This window comes from Amaranthus tricolor, chromosome 12 (assembly GCF_026212465.1).
Source record: "Amaranthus tricolor cultivar Red isolate AtriRed21 chromosome 12, ASM2621246v1, whole genome shotgun sequence".
NCBI classification, from domain to species: domain Eukaryota; kingdom Viridiplantae; phylum Streptophyta; class Magnoliopsida; order Caryophyllales; family Amaranthaceae; genus Amaranthus; species Amaranthus tricolor.
In genome coordinates this window covers 4,005,819-4,020,000 of record NC_080058.1, presented here as the reverse complement: position 1 = coordinate 4,020,000, position 14,182 = coordinate 4,005,819, and the positions used below count along the sequence as shown (strand labels likewise).

General features: G+C 34.7%; 2 protein-coding genes and 1 long non-coding RNA gene across 4 annotated transcripts in view; 2 read left to right on the top strand and 1 right to left on the bottom strand.

Annotated features, from left to right (window-relative positions):
* LOC130797249 (uncharacterized) overlaps positions 1 to 1,786 on the top strand; it is an 8,772-nt gene extending 6,986 nt beyond the window's left edge. For both annotated transcript variants that reach the window (XR_009038827.1, XR_009038826.1), the window contains exon 4: positions 198 to 1,786. This is a non-coding gene — a long non-coding RNA (uncharacterized LOC130797249). The remainder of the gene's footprint in view (positions 1 to 197) is intronic.
* Positions 1,787 to 2,767: 981 nt separating this feature from the next.
* Positions 2,768 to 6,785, bottom strand: LOC130797247 (uncharacterized). Its single transcript, XM_057659766.1, has 3 exons — positions 6,054 to 6,785; positions 3,835 to 4,090; positions 2,768 to 3,321 (listed from the first exon to the last, which is right to left on the bottom strand). The coding sequence occupies exons 1-3, from the start codon at positions 6,220 to 6,222 to the stop codon at positions 3,009 to 3,011; spliced, it is 738 nt and encodes a 245-aa protein (XP_057515749.1). The 5' UTR covers positions 6,223 to 6,785; the 3' UTR covers positions 2,768 to 3,008.
* Positions 6,786 to 7,692: 907 nt separating this feature from the next.
* LOC130797245 (uncharacterized) lies at positions 7,693 to 13,704 on the top strand. The gene is made up of 5 exons (XM_057659764.1): positions 7,693 to 7,996; positions 8,804 to 8,952; positions 10,198 to 10,359; positions 12,731 to 12,846; positions 13,089 to 13,704. Exons 1-5 carry the CDS (start codon positions 7,786 to 7,788, stop codon positions 13,108 to 13,110), a joined length of 660 nt encoding a protein of 219 aa, XP_057515747.1. The 5' UTR covers positions 7,693 to 7,785; the 3' UTR covers positions 13,111 to 13,704.
* Positions 13,705 to 14,182: the final 478 nt, after the last annotated feature.

Here is a 14,182-nt window from a genome sequence, read left to right as displayed (position 1 = left end):
TATTTCATAACCAATGTTACATGATTCACTAATTTGCTCGCGAATCGCGAATTGTAGTTAGTTTTAGGCTTTTTTTGGTTATTTTGAGCGAATCGCGAATTCGAAAAGCGAATTAGCCAGCAAATTATGTATTATTGTTCATAACTTAATGTTTTCGTTGAGCTAAGCATGACAGACTTGAATTTTTTTCATTCTAGAGAACAAGATCAATCCGAGATGGTGGTGGGCATAAAATCGGATCTTCCATGGCTTATCTACTTCAAGATCAACCGGATCTTCCATCAGATAAGTGTTTTAGCAAGGGCTTGGAGATGTCGATGGCTATTGCTCTTTGATTTTTACCCAGATGCTTGTATTATTTGTCGTTATATCGATACCAGGGACATCGAATGGGATGTAACTGATAGTATCATCAATAAATACCTACTCCATCATACTAGCCAAAATTTTTCCCTTTGTGCATCTCATTATTCTGATATGTACTCATGGGTTCAATGTAGCTATCTCAGGTACAAGCCCTAAGAATTCTAGAATCCGGCCACCCAGAATAATATCACTGAACGTGGATTCTAGATTTGAAACCGTAGCTATAGCTGCTCCCTCATTGATTGAGATTGTTTGATCCGCCTCAGCTGGAGAAATCTCATCTTCATATGGCGATCTCATAAAGGTAATTTGATCCTCCGTCTAATCGGAACATCTGCTCCTTTGGAATATGTTTTATCTAGCTCGTTTGGATCGGACTGCTTACAAAAGCGGTACAAAATGCACGCGTTGTACTTCGTTGTTGGGTTCAAGCAATTCTACCATGTCATAGGAGTGGACAATATATATCTTACGGAGTATCTTTGTTTTTGTATCGAGCCCAAATCACTCGTTTGGATCTTCCCTTCAAAAGTTAGGCCTATACTATTACTTCCTGCATCAAAATACATCTTGTAGCATAAACACAGGATTATAAGTGACGCTGCAAGACGATGGTGATTGAGCCTCATTTTGACCCACTGAATTTTGTGCGAGAATGAATAGAGCGAAACATTCAGTTCTCGTTTATCCCAGAAATCCCCACAGCTTTTAAAGGAACCATGACTGATCCAATCCAAGGAACCAAGCTCAATGCTGCTTTTGAATGGATCAGTTGAGATGCTTGTGATATTTGTTGTTTTATCAATACCAAGGATATTAGATGGGATATAGCCGATATTAGTATCATCATCAAACTTCATCATACTAGCCAAATTATTTCCCCGAAAACCTGTTGTTCCTCGTGTGTATTTGTAATAGACTGGAATTGCCGTTATAGTGAATAATAGAACACTGAAATGTAATAACTTGTATTGATGTAATGGACAGAAACAAGATAGCAATATAAGTATTCGAGAGGCTTGCTCTCGAACTCAACCTAAATGTGTCGTACAATTTTCTGATCTGTTTCTCTACACCTTATACGAATGTTGATGAATTGATTATGAATGACTATAGCCGGGAACATTTTGTTATGCCCTTGTATTTGTTCTGTTGCTAGAGGCTGCTGGGTGTGTGAGTGTGTCATTTTATGTGCTGTTTACGAAATCTGTCTTGGCTTAGAAGATTTGCCTCGTTGGTGAAGATCTCTGTCGCAGATAGAACTATTTGCAACGATGATCTTGATTATCTGATATGCGTCTTTTCTCGTCTTGAGAGGCTATATCTGTTCCATACTTATCAAGACTGGTGTAGTTAGGTTCGAAATCGTAAGTACAGCTGCTCCCTTTTGGTTGAGAATGTTGACGTGCTAAGGGTTTGCCTTGCTCTGCCATACTCCGTGCTCTGGCTTTACAAGTTAAAGTAAACTTCTCATTGTCTATGTTTTAGATTGATTCAACGAAAAAGTCCAAAGTCGATGACATTTTCGAAGGAGGCTCAACAACGGTCTCTCTCCATTCCTAAGCTAATTGCGATAAGTTGAGTCAAAGGTCATTTATGACACTGGTGATGACATTTAGTGACATGGTTACGATGGTTGCACATTTGACATTTCGATTTATAATGGCTATAACTCACAAATATAAAATTTTACGGAATTAATTTTTTAATGACTCAAACTTTACATTTGTAATTTATAAATGATTCTAATGAGTATAAAATAGTAGACACTAGCCATTAAGGATCAATTTCATGAATAACAATGCTCTAATTAGTAGCTTAAAACACATAAGTACAGATTTTTTTTTGTTGTCTCAAGTACTATTGACAAATTATCCAATATATAGAGGGATGTTTACAACGACATAGTCCAGTTAGTATCTTAAAACATCATAGTATAGTTTTTGAAACAAATGAAAAAGAAAAATTGTCGTTTTAATTGGCCAACAACACAAAAAAACTAAAAAAATACTTTTAAATTCTATATACTCATTTGTCTCATTTGATTTGCCACATTTTTTATTTAATATATTTGAATATGATTTAACCACTTTTACTCTATATTTTTCTTCTTAAAAACTCCTTTATTTTAATTCACTTAACAAATTCTCTTGTTTCCATGCCAAAAACAAATGAGATAATGATTAGTACGAAATTACAATTAATATGTATAGATATTATAAAAAGAGAGATCAATGGTACCCAATGTATCTCACTCACAGAAAACTATGATTAAAGTTTAGAAAGGGAAGAAATACGGCAACCCATTCCCATAAAAGAGGATGCAGTTAAAGAGTTCCCGGCTCAAGATTGATTTTGGGATCATTCAGCAAAATAATAAAATCATTACTATGAGCAAAAATCACAATTGAAAATGTAACGAACTAAGTGAGACGAAATAACAATTATGCACACATAGCTGTTCCCAATAAACAAATGTTTTGGCACCCAGTGTATCTATAAAATTACAATACACTGGAAACCAAACTAGAAAGTGCAACTGTAAAATATTGCTAGCAAGAAAGGAGTCAAGACAAACATATATGAACATTAAATTTGGAAATTGCAATGTGGGTTACAGAGTTGCTAATTAGCCTAGCAAGTTAGTCTTTGTATCTTTTATCCTTTTTCTTCTTTTTCTTATCTTTCGACTTATGCTTCTTGGAGCGTTTTCTTTTTGATCCTCCTGAACTACTCTTCCTCTTAGATCTCTTCCTTTCATCGTCGTCAGATGATTCATCAGAAGAATCAATACATTTCCAAGATGAAGGCTTCTGTGGACCAACAATATCTCGGCGGTGCTGCTCTTCCTTTGAGTAGTCAGAAGCTAAATTATCAGGAGATTCTAAAGATCTGGGGAGATACGGACCAGTTTCATCCATCCTTGACCCTATTGAACCCCTTCCGCGTTTAACCCTGTCCATCAGCAAGATATTCATAGTCAGAAGCTGTAGGACAAAAGACCTCAATGTCTGCTATTTTCACTTTCCTGACATCCCAGCGATGGTAGAAGGGAGTATAAAATAATCGCTTAAACAAAGTTTTCCCGCATGACGTATTAAGATATGTTCCCAAATCAAGGACTAGATAATAATTCTCTGACATCCCAAACAGAGAAAATGCACAGATTTGAATGAATCCATGATAAACGAAAGGAACAAAAATTATAAAGTCACAAGCTATAAGCCAAGTATCAACAAAATTAACATGAAAACAGATCCTCTAAATATAAGGAAGAAAAGGAAGCCTTGCAAATATATCATTTAACTTATTAAGTGCTATAAGAATCATGCAGTAGGGCAAATTATGTCTCTGTCAGGATATATGAGGTTAGAACTTGGGATTGAGAATTATCAGAGATATCAATATGATGGAAGAATTCAACACAAAAAAAAAAAAAAGAAGTTAAAAAAGAGCTAATTATAGAACCTTGAGTGCAGAAACTCCTCAATTTCTTCATCTCTCAAGCCTTCTTCCTCTTTGGAGTCATCTTCATATGGTCTTTTTCTCGATGAGCATGAGGGATTTGAATCGTGCCTCTTGCTTTGGCTTTCATGCAGCTCTCTATCTCTATCTCTGCTACTGTCACTGCGATCAACCCTCAACTTACCCTTAAGCTTATCATCCAGCTCTTTCTCTTTCTGCCGAAGTCGCCACATTTCATCCACTTCCACAGCTCGATTAGCTGTCAAAACAACAATAGCAGTTCTAAGCAGATTGTAGAAACATCACATTAAAATATTGACCTGACAAATGAATCTTTCTTCAAAAGTCTGTGAATGAGAACTACAATGAATTCTTTAAGCAAAAGAAATTGTAAAATCTAACTCAAATGTGTGCAACAAAAATCTATTAAACTCCAAATTCCTCCCAACACCATCACAAGCAGGTCTTTTCTAACCAAAGAAAAAAACAAAAAGATCTTGTTATATCACATGTCCACAATCCCAGAAAGACAATTGGATGTTTCAATTCCTAAGAAGTCATGTTAAGCACGTCTCTCATTCTCTTTTCCCTAAAGGCTACAGTCATGTTAAGCACCGATATTCCACCAACCCTACAACTAGATAAGGGGCATGTAAGTGAGATAAGCCTTTGGCAATTACAACAAGCAGTACCCAAACTATTACACTCCCTCTAATTAAAATGCATGTTTTAAACCAAAATGACAAGCAGTTAAGAGTTAGAATTAAGGGGCATGTAAGTGAGATAAGGTGGAACAAGCGGTCAAATGGATGGCTTTCAAAAAGGGCAGTCTTCACAGCACAAAATAGACAGTGAAACAAGCATAGCAGAGAAAGTATTATATACAGGATCTCGTGATCACCCATGACCCTACCAAACAAAGACTTCAAAAATCATCAGAACAGCCACTAACAAATTCAAATCTTTATCTAAAACTCAATAACATGATCAAAAAGTAGGAAATATTTTTTGTTACCATCTCACTCCAAATAAAATGCTGATCAGCAGCTCTTTCACATCTAGTCGAGCTTTTAAGTGGGTCCATAAATTTTGCAAAAAGAGTCTCAAGTATTTTAATTCATCTATGTAAATAGACTAGGAACTAGGAAACAAAGAGTAAAGTCGAATTAGACCAGAATCTGGCTGTGGCTACTCAATTGACTAGCTGAAGAAGATAAAGGACAAAGCAAACAGTAAAGAATACCTATAACTTATGAGTCATAACGGAGAAAAGATAGCATTCTCAAGGACCATAAGTTCTCTTCAACTTGTAGAACAACTTTTCAGGAAAGGCGAACTAGGAGTGATTACTTCAAATTATCAACTCCAATCAGATATGATAAATAAGTTCAAGAATAACTAAGGTGAAGAGCACCCTAAATTTCATAGAATTGACCATGATGACAATACACTGATGTAGTGATGTACCAAAATACTACAACAGATTTCCCAAGACATGTGAGACTTTCAAATATAGGCAGAACCAACAGGGGGTGAATTTCCCAAGCCCCACCAAAATCTACAAATATTCAAAATTTTCCAACAGATTTCCCAAGACAAGTGAAACTTTCAAATATAGGTAGTATAATGGTTGAATATGATATCCATTAGGGCATTCTGCGTTTCATGCTTCAGTGATACAGACACATTCTGTTACCTTCTAGAAAACTTTTATATATTAACTTGTTTCAAGAATTATACATGGCACATTGTTTTACATTGTTTGATTAGCTAGAGTACTAAGTAGTGAGCTTAAATCGAGTGAAGTTGCATGCACATGGGCTTGTGCTAGAAGAGAATGATGGAAGTCACACTGCAGAAGCGAGAGGCTGGAAGATTGCGAAGAGGGGCAGCCTAGAGCAGTTGGTTCTAAGCACATTCTAGGTGCCAACCGCACAGGGCCTCAAATACTTAAATGATGCTCTTAGTACCGGTACATAAAGATAGAGCAGTTGGTTGAAATCACACTTGTTAAGCGCGAAGATCAATCATTGCTGAGAATTAATAATCACTATCAACACACATGAACATTATTGTAGACCTCTAAAGCAATTAGAGGATTGATTTCAGCAGTTTACTACACGTGTGCCTTGTTATTATTAATTCTAATGGAGAAATTTACTTTCAGCCGTTATTCTTCAAAAACAAAAGAAGTAAAATGAAAATTTATGTCAATCCATTACCTTGTTGAATCCCACGAACGGTGGCCGTAAGAAAACGACAATTAGGGCGACCCCTGACAGTAGGTTTGCGTAGATAAGCAAGAGCACCATCTTGCTGAGCTTGTCGCCGTAATTCTGCAGCCTCCCTCAATAAAATTGCTGCTATTCTGTTCTCAGTCTCCAAATCCATTTTCACAATAGCGCCGACAATTCAGATGCAAACAATTAAAGGTTTTGAATAAAATTGGAGAACATGAATTAGGGTTTCCAATTGAATAAACAATAAATTAAGGGTTCATGAGAAATTGAAAAAGTGACTTCAAAGGAAGCTTCGAGATTATTGAGGCGGATCAATACTCTACGAACGCACGAATATCCGCTGGAGATGACGATCAGAGACAGAGAAATCGGATGATTAAATAGTAGCAAAGATTCAGATCGAATTAGGGTTAAAATGAAAAGAGGGATTAATTGGGTAAAGTTGGAATTGTCAGGTTCAGAAATTGCAATTAATCTTCAAATTATTTTTCTAAGTACGATTTATTTTCAGCACCTTAGTACAAGCAGGCGGCAACAAGTGGATGTTGAATCAGGCGGCAGCCGGTTGATGGTGACTGAGCGACGGCTGCAGACAGCACAAGGCGGAGGGCGGGAGTAGTTTGGGTCGGTGATGGTTTGGAGGAATCAAGGAGATGTCGAGATGAGTGAAGAATATGAATGGGTATCTTTAAAGACTACTTCCTCCGTTATTATTTACTCGCGCCGTATTGGTGTGATTCGATATTTACTTCTTGTTAGAGATTAATTGTGACGGTCCATCATATGTATAGATATTAAAAATAATATAGGTAGACATTTAAAATATTAAAAGTAAGCATTAAAGATACGTTAAATAAGAATTAAGTACAATGTAAGTAGGTATTAAAAATATGATAATTATACATTAATTTTTAATGAACTGGGTTTAAGATACTCTCTCAAAGAGATAGTCTCTCAAGAGACTAGCTGCCCGATTTGACTCGACTTTAATATGAATTTTAAATTTAAAATAACATAAAAATCAATATGGGTACAAGATCTGATTTTAAACCAACTTGAAATATCCGATCTAAAATTGACCCGATGACCCCAATGAACAACTCTACACCTAAATGCTATTTGCACTATCTAATGCGTTTGTCGAATTATTTATATATACAGTTATTATAAACAACTAAAAATTATAAAACAAGATCCCACATGACTATAATTTTTTCTCATATGATAACCGTAATTGAAAAAATAGTTCAAATAATGAAGAGCGTAAAATTTTGTTTTGGCGCAAGTAAAAAAACGGAGTAACTATAATGTTAATGTGTTTGTTGTCTACAAGATGTGTTATGACTTATGAGTATTATTTTTATGAATATAATATAGCTTAATACTCTAGAATGTTGACAATTGATATTATTGATTTCAGTATTCTGCTCCCTACTTGTTATCAATGTTAAGTAATTAACTTTATTTATGCAATTCTATTTCAAATTATTAAGTAATAAGTTTAAATTAATAATCTACCAATAAAAATTTTTCATTAATTCCAAAATATTTATTATATCACAATTATTGACACTATTTATCGCTTTAGCTTATTTATATATTGTAACAGTAAAAACTAAAAAGTGAACTATTGCTGGTACAATCAAACAAACCTAAAACCTTAAACCTTAATCAACGGAGAGAAGATCTAAAACCCTGCTACCATAATCCTAAAATGGCGCATAGAATTCTGAGTAGCATGCGTAACACATCGTCCTCCTCCTTCTTCTCGCATCCTCACTATCACCGTACTCCATTACAGTATCGTACGATATTCGCCACAGCCCATCTCGATGGGTCATGGATGGACACCATTAAAGGGGTTTTCACCGGCAAGAAGTCCACCTCTGATTCAACTTCTTCTGAAGCTTCCTTTACACTCCATCGTCAGTTTTCTTTATTTTGATTTTGGGTTTTTTTTTCTCTCTTAGTAATCGTAAATTGTGCTTATATAATTTCAAAATTTTTGTTGTTTGTTTATTGATGTTCATAGCTATATTGGAGTTACTTTGTTTTCTAACGATGAATCTGTATATTAGACTTTTGATGGGTTTATATCTTGAATGGAGATTTAGGTGTGTTTGGTTTGGCGGGAAATCGCTTTTCTAGGTCAATAGTTTTCAAGATTTTCCAATGAAAAATGTAATTAGTAATTAATTTTTTATTTTTTTTTTGGTTTGATGGAAAACTATTAAGATAAGAGGGGAAAAAGGGTAATGTTGAGGAAGGAGTAGTTGTGGAAAATTGGTTCCCTCTCAATTTTGTAAGAAAATGTTTGTATAGGGATAGGAAACATTTCTCTCCCAAGTTTCCAATTTTAATTCGTTGTCAATTTAAGTTTTTGGGGAAAAAGTTTTCTTCCATAATAATTACTCATTTAGTGTTAGTATGTTAGTTGAAAGCCAAGGTAAATAAGAGAAAAATTCCTGTTGATTATTGTAGTGCATTATCAAGGCACCTGAAATCCTAAATAGTTAAGGTGTCAATGTGATCTTTTTTTATTTGTAAGTTAGTGGTTTTGTCTTGATATTGTTTGCAAATTAGTAATTGTTATAAGTTGATATTGATTAGTGTTTTTCGCAATTCATGGGTATTGTTCTCATCTCGCAAATTAATAATTGTTTGTAACTTGGTTTTTTGTGTGTTGATCGATGGGTTTATTTTGCCGATGGATATTTTTTTCGTGAGTGAAGGTTTTGCTGATGAGATGGGCAAGGCAAGGAAGGTAGGAGCTTTGAAGCAATATGTAGTTGGTAGGAGTAGTGAAGCTACATTTGCTGATGCTTTTGAGAAGCAAGAAGCAATTCTTCGATATCTTGGCAACATAGATCCCAATGGAGAGGTTTGTTTTTAATAATTGGGTAATTTAGAGAACTTTCTTTTGCGCTATCAGCTATGCTTTTTGTCCCCTTAAATTTGCTACTAATGCAAATCAAATTCAGAGCTTTTTATAGAGAGTACATTTTTTCCTTGCGGGCTGAAACTAAAACATTTACTTTCCCTATCAGGTGTAAAACTAGAAAACCATCTCCTAAAGTATTATTGGATTTCCCTAGATAGCCCGACATGGATGTAGACTAATTAATAAGAATCTCATAAAAGTTATGTTATACCCTTAAGGTTGGGACATTGTGGCGAATAAAAATTGTTATAGGCATTGATGCAGTATTTCATCTCGTTATAGCATCAAATGTCTTATGATTTTGGCCCGAGGATTAGGCTCTTGTTAGGGTGGTTACAAACATTCATAGGATTTGGCAAAGTTTAGCTTTATTTAATTTGTTTATAAATGAGTTGAGTTCCAAGTTCCAACTTTATATTATAGTTTGAGTAAATGAATCAAATTTGTAACTTTAATAAACTTAAGTTCGATAAAAATTAACTTTAAAGGCATATAAAAGTTTAAGTTTGTTTGACTCGGTGATTGGCTCGCCCTCTGCTGTAAAAGTGGATATAGCTCTGGAAAATCTAGATTGGCTGGAAATTTATTGAGCCAATCAGCCAATTGTGTTCCCCTCCCAAAATGGCCAACAAATTCATTGTTATAGTTGATGCCTGTGCTCCAACCTTAGTTGTAATTGCAGCCTCAGGGAAGAGAAACTCAGCAAACGGTTTCTCTGAGGCGTAGCAGAGGCGCTCGAGGTGCAATATAGGCCTATAAGGTGTAAATTAGCTGATTTTTTTTCCATATTTTTTTATTTTGTGCTTTGAGTCTCCTCTTCTCTTGTGTACTTCATGCATTTTAAAGCTAAGGTTTCAACTATTTTTTGTGTCCGCAAATATTTTAACAAGTTTAATTTTTATTGATAGAACCTTTTTTCTCCCGGGATCGGGAGTGAAATCACGAATGCTTTAAATACTATTATTGACGGGTGAACAACATGCTTGATAGCTACATGGAAAAATCCTGTTCTAACTTTTAAACTAAAATGATACTTGTAATTTTTTTTTTCGTTCAGCTGTTTTCTGTTTTGGTTAAAACAGTAACTTAAGAATTACTGATTGTTTTCATTGCTGTCTTTGTTTAGTTCTTATTTCTTAAGATATTAGTTTGATTGTGTCTGTTCTGTTTATGAACTCATTGTAGAATCTCCAAGTCAGTCAAAAACAAGAAGCAGCAAAGCATTGTAAGTGCACGGTGGCTGATATTGAGAATACCTTGGCAAAGTTTGTGTGGGCTAAAGAAGCGCAGTTGAAATTACAAAAGTTAAAGAAAGAGGGAAAGCCTATGCCAAAGTCCATGGCAGAGGTACTGTTTTCTTTTCTTAATCACTCTTTAAAGTTTTATTTTTCCTTGCTTTAGCATCTGTTTGAGTAGTCAATGCAACTGTCGGTATTTGTAATGGAATGGATTCGAGGTGATTACAAGGTTATGGGACTTCATCCAACTCTGGTTGTATGGGCAACTAATATAGAGTGAATATGCTCCTCATGTACGTGGCTAGTCTTTTGGGTGTGTTCTCTCGTATGTTCTATAACAATGGTATTAGAACCAACTCAGAGTGGTGGCCCATCCAGTTGTGACCGACGAGGATCCAACTTTGAGTGATGGCCCGGGTATAGCCAGCTGTGACCAACAAAGACTTTGGAATTTATGGGATTCGAATACAGTGGAATGAGTTTGAGACTATTACAAGGTTATAGGGCTTTGTCCCACATTAGTTGTATGGGCTACTAATGTGGGATTTATATAATGAGCTCTCTCACTTACTAGGCTAGTCTTTTGGATTAGTTCTCTCGTTTGTTCTATAACAATATTGTACAAGATGGTTTTAGCTTATATAATATTGTGTTGGTAGCCTTTGAGATCAAAATCTGAAGAATTATATAACCATATAGAAATATAGATAACATAAAGACTTTCTTGTTCAGATTTTATGTAGCCTTATGGAAAACTTGTTGAGAGGAGAAGAAAATTGATTTCTTTCAGCTTTTGGAGGAAATTGTTTTACATGAATGTGCTAAACTTTTTTCCCACTTCTCCATTTTAGAATCTGCAATTAACTAAACAAAATGGAAGCATGTCCCCCAAACAAACAAACACAGCCTCAACCCTTGATGCTCAAAACCATAAAGCTACTGGATACATGAGCGGATGAGCCATGAGTTAGACTGCCACACTTAATTATATGTGAGAGTTAGGAATTAGAATAGCTAATTATTCAAAGGTCAATTCAATTTTTCTTGACCTTTATGTTTATGTTATAAACTGTCAGCCATGGCGATGGATAATCCAGAAAAGCAGAAAAATAATCAAGGTTATGTTATTCAACGTAATAGTAAGGTAGGAAGTTACAAGCTATTTGAGAGGCTTGTTCCATAGTGCAAAAAAGTAGTTGCGGTTGCAGTAACGGGGGTGATGCAGCAGTCAAACCGCCAAATATCGGCCTAAACCATAAAATATCATTTGAAACTACCTTAAAGCGATTTTTAACACCTTATTGATTCAAGTAACATTGGTTCAATTTACTTGAAGACCTTTATAGTACGGCCGATACGGCCTAGATTGCTAAGTGTTTTGCGTCCTCTCACAGGCTATCTGAAACTAAATAGTATTACTTATGGCCTGCCTGGATTGGGAGTATTATAGAAAAAATAGTAGCCCAGTAAATAGTTAAAGGGAATTTAAATGAGCTGGATTGGAAGTAATTATTTAAGCCCGTTAAATTTTACCCCAAATATGGGGGTACTTAGTACCTTGCCCCACTCCAGAGTAATTATTCCAACAAACTACTCCTTCATCACGTGCATTCCTCCATCTTCTTTCTTTTCATTTCAAATATTCTTTCTCTTATCAATTCATCTCTTTCTCTCTCCCCTCTCATGTTACTCTCCAATCTACATAAAAATTATAACTTTAAAAATTTTGTAGATTATATATTTCTCTTATTGTAGATAAAAATCATCAATTTCATTTCATCTTTTTTGGTTTTTCTAATTTTTTTAATTGAATTTTTCTGGGATTTGATATTCGAATTTGAGATATTTTATGGGCATTATAAAGAATTTATATAAAAAAAATTATTTTTGTATCTAAAAAAAATTAATTTGGATTTTAACAGCTTTTTATGATTTTTAGGTTAAAATTTTGAGAGCTTATGAGGATTTACCTTCAAAATTAATTGAGAGAGAGAGGGAAGAGATAAATACCAATTTACCTTCAAACTTCATCTTTCCAAGAATGAAATTGAAAATGATTCTTTGTGAATATTCCCACTAATTTACTAGTTAATATGCCAAACTACATATACCCCGAAAAATTTTATCTCTCTTATTTTGTTTCATGTACTATTTATGGCGTAAAATTTACTCTTGAAGTGAGTCAGTTCATTCCAGGCGACCCCTTAGAAATAATTCGATAATCTTCCCACAAACTACAATCTGGAACTATCTAGTGTTACTTAAAAGTAATTCATTAATCTTCCTGCAAAGGATGATCTGAAACTATTTAACAAAGATGTAGTAAATTGGGATCCTTTACCCGTTCCGCAAAATATGACCCTGGATAAAATTTTTGTCATAGTCTAGTTTGTTGATTGTGGTGTTATCAGTGATTATCTTTGCTCGCGAGTTGTGACATGATTTTGGAGTTTCTCACTCTTTTAACCAGTTCTGTTCAGGTCCAGAAGTTGATGGGATCTACACCATTGGATCTTGCTAGATCAAATATGGCCCGGAGTGGTCAGATTAGTAGAAACGCTTTTTGCCCATGCGGTTCCAAAAAGAGATACAAAAGGTGCTGATCCATTCCATTTATTTTACGTTCATTTCCTTAATGCATATACCTGGATGAGATTCCGTTCTGAGATCGACTTAGACTTAGATACTGTAATCCTACAAGAGCGATATAAGTCGCTTCTGGAATCGTACAAAAGGGTCCTTCATTTCAGGTTCACCTTAAATATTTTCAACACACTTCCATACTCTTAAGATGTGTTCCTTATCAACTTCGGCGTATTTTTATATGATTCTGTGCAGGTGCTGTGGACAAAACAAATAGCTGGCATGCAGAGGGAAAATTTTTGATTCTGTTGAATTATTTAGACATCATCAACTGATCAATGATTAGTGTTCAGACTTCAAAGGGGATCTTTGTTTTGGCCATGGTACACAAAAGTTTTACAGATTTGATCTTCTCTTTGGTTCACCGCAATGAAGGTTACTCGCATTTGGAACATCATCATCTCTATGTTTGTCATAATTGAAGAGTCTGCTAAGTTTGATTTGATGGACGTACTGTAAGAGCATATTTTTCGATGGCCATTGTTTTTATCCCGATAAACAAATACATTACTTGTGTAGAATTACCCTCTTCTCTTTAAACTTTAACGATCATGTATGGTTGGTTCTTCACGAAATGACCGAAATTGCTCCTGGTGGTATTGATTTATTGCTCCCCAGGCGCTGGATATATTGAATAACGGATTAACAAATAGATGTGTATGTTGATTTCAAGATTTTAGAGTGTAGTGACCAGAGAACAAATCAGTCCAGCAAATTGCTATTTAGCGATATGTTCTGATCCCAGATGACCATATGCACCATTGCTCCTACTCCTACTATATAGCTTTTGTTTTTTTAGTTCTCAGGAATATCCTTAAAGTTTTAGGATTGCACATTAGTGTCAAATAAAGTATAAATTTTGGGTATTTATCGATAAAAATGTCATGCAATATTTACAATAGAATAATAATTAATCAAATACATAATAATTTTAATCAAATAAAATTCTATATAGAAAAAGTCACAATGATTATAAAAGAGTTCTTTTGAGTTGCACACTAGATAACTTGGCCTCATTCTTTGTGAATTCATCAAAAAATTTGGTCTGATAGTATTCTGAATTCTATTAGGTATTAGGAAATAAATAATTTATTTTAGATTATAGAATTTCAAAAATCTTAGTTTAGAATTGACGAGTAGATGACTGTACTGCTTAAATTGGATGAAATTTAATTCCAAATTTAAGAACTTTCCGAACAGAACAATTGGGACAATTGCAGATTTCCAAAAAAGAAAAAAATTATCGATTCCAAACAGAGAATATAATTGAACACACAATTTTGTACTAT

Excerpts from the sequence above, each read along its gene's own strand:
- LOC130797245 (XM_057659764.1), top strand. The coding sequence starts at position 7,786 with ATGGCGCATAGAATTCTGAGTAGCATGCGTAACACATCGTCCTCCTCC. Across the intron at positions 8,953-10,197 it reads ACATAGATCCCAATGGAGAG|AATCTCCAAGTCAGTCAAAA; the intron begins GTTTGTTTTTAA and ends AACTCATTGTAG. Across the intron at positions 10,360-12,730 it reads TGCCAAAGTCCATGGCAGAG|GTCCAGAAGTTGATGGGATC; the intron begins GTACTGTTTTCT and ends AGTTCTGTTCAG.
- LOC130797247 (XM_057659766.1), bottom strand. The coding sequence starts at position 6,222 with ATGGATTTGGAGACTGAGAACAGAATAGCAGCAATTTTATTGAGGGAG. Across the intron at positions 4,091-6,053 it reads CGTTCGTGGGATTCAACAAG|CTAATCGAGCTGTGGAAGTG; the intron begins GTAATGGATTGA and ends TTGTTTTGACAG. Across the intron at positions 3,322-3,834 it reads GAGGAGTTTCTGCACTCAAG|GGTTAAACGCGGAAGGGGTT; the intron begins GTTCTATAATTA and ends GCTGATGGACAG.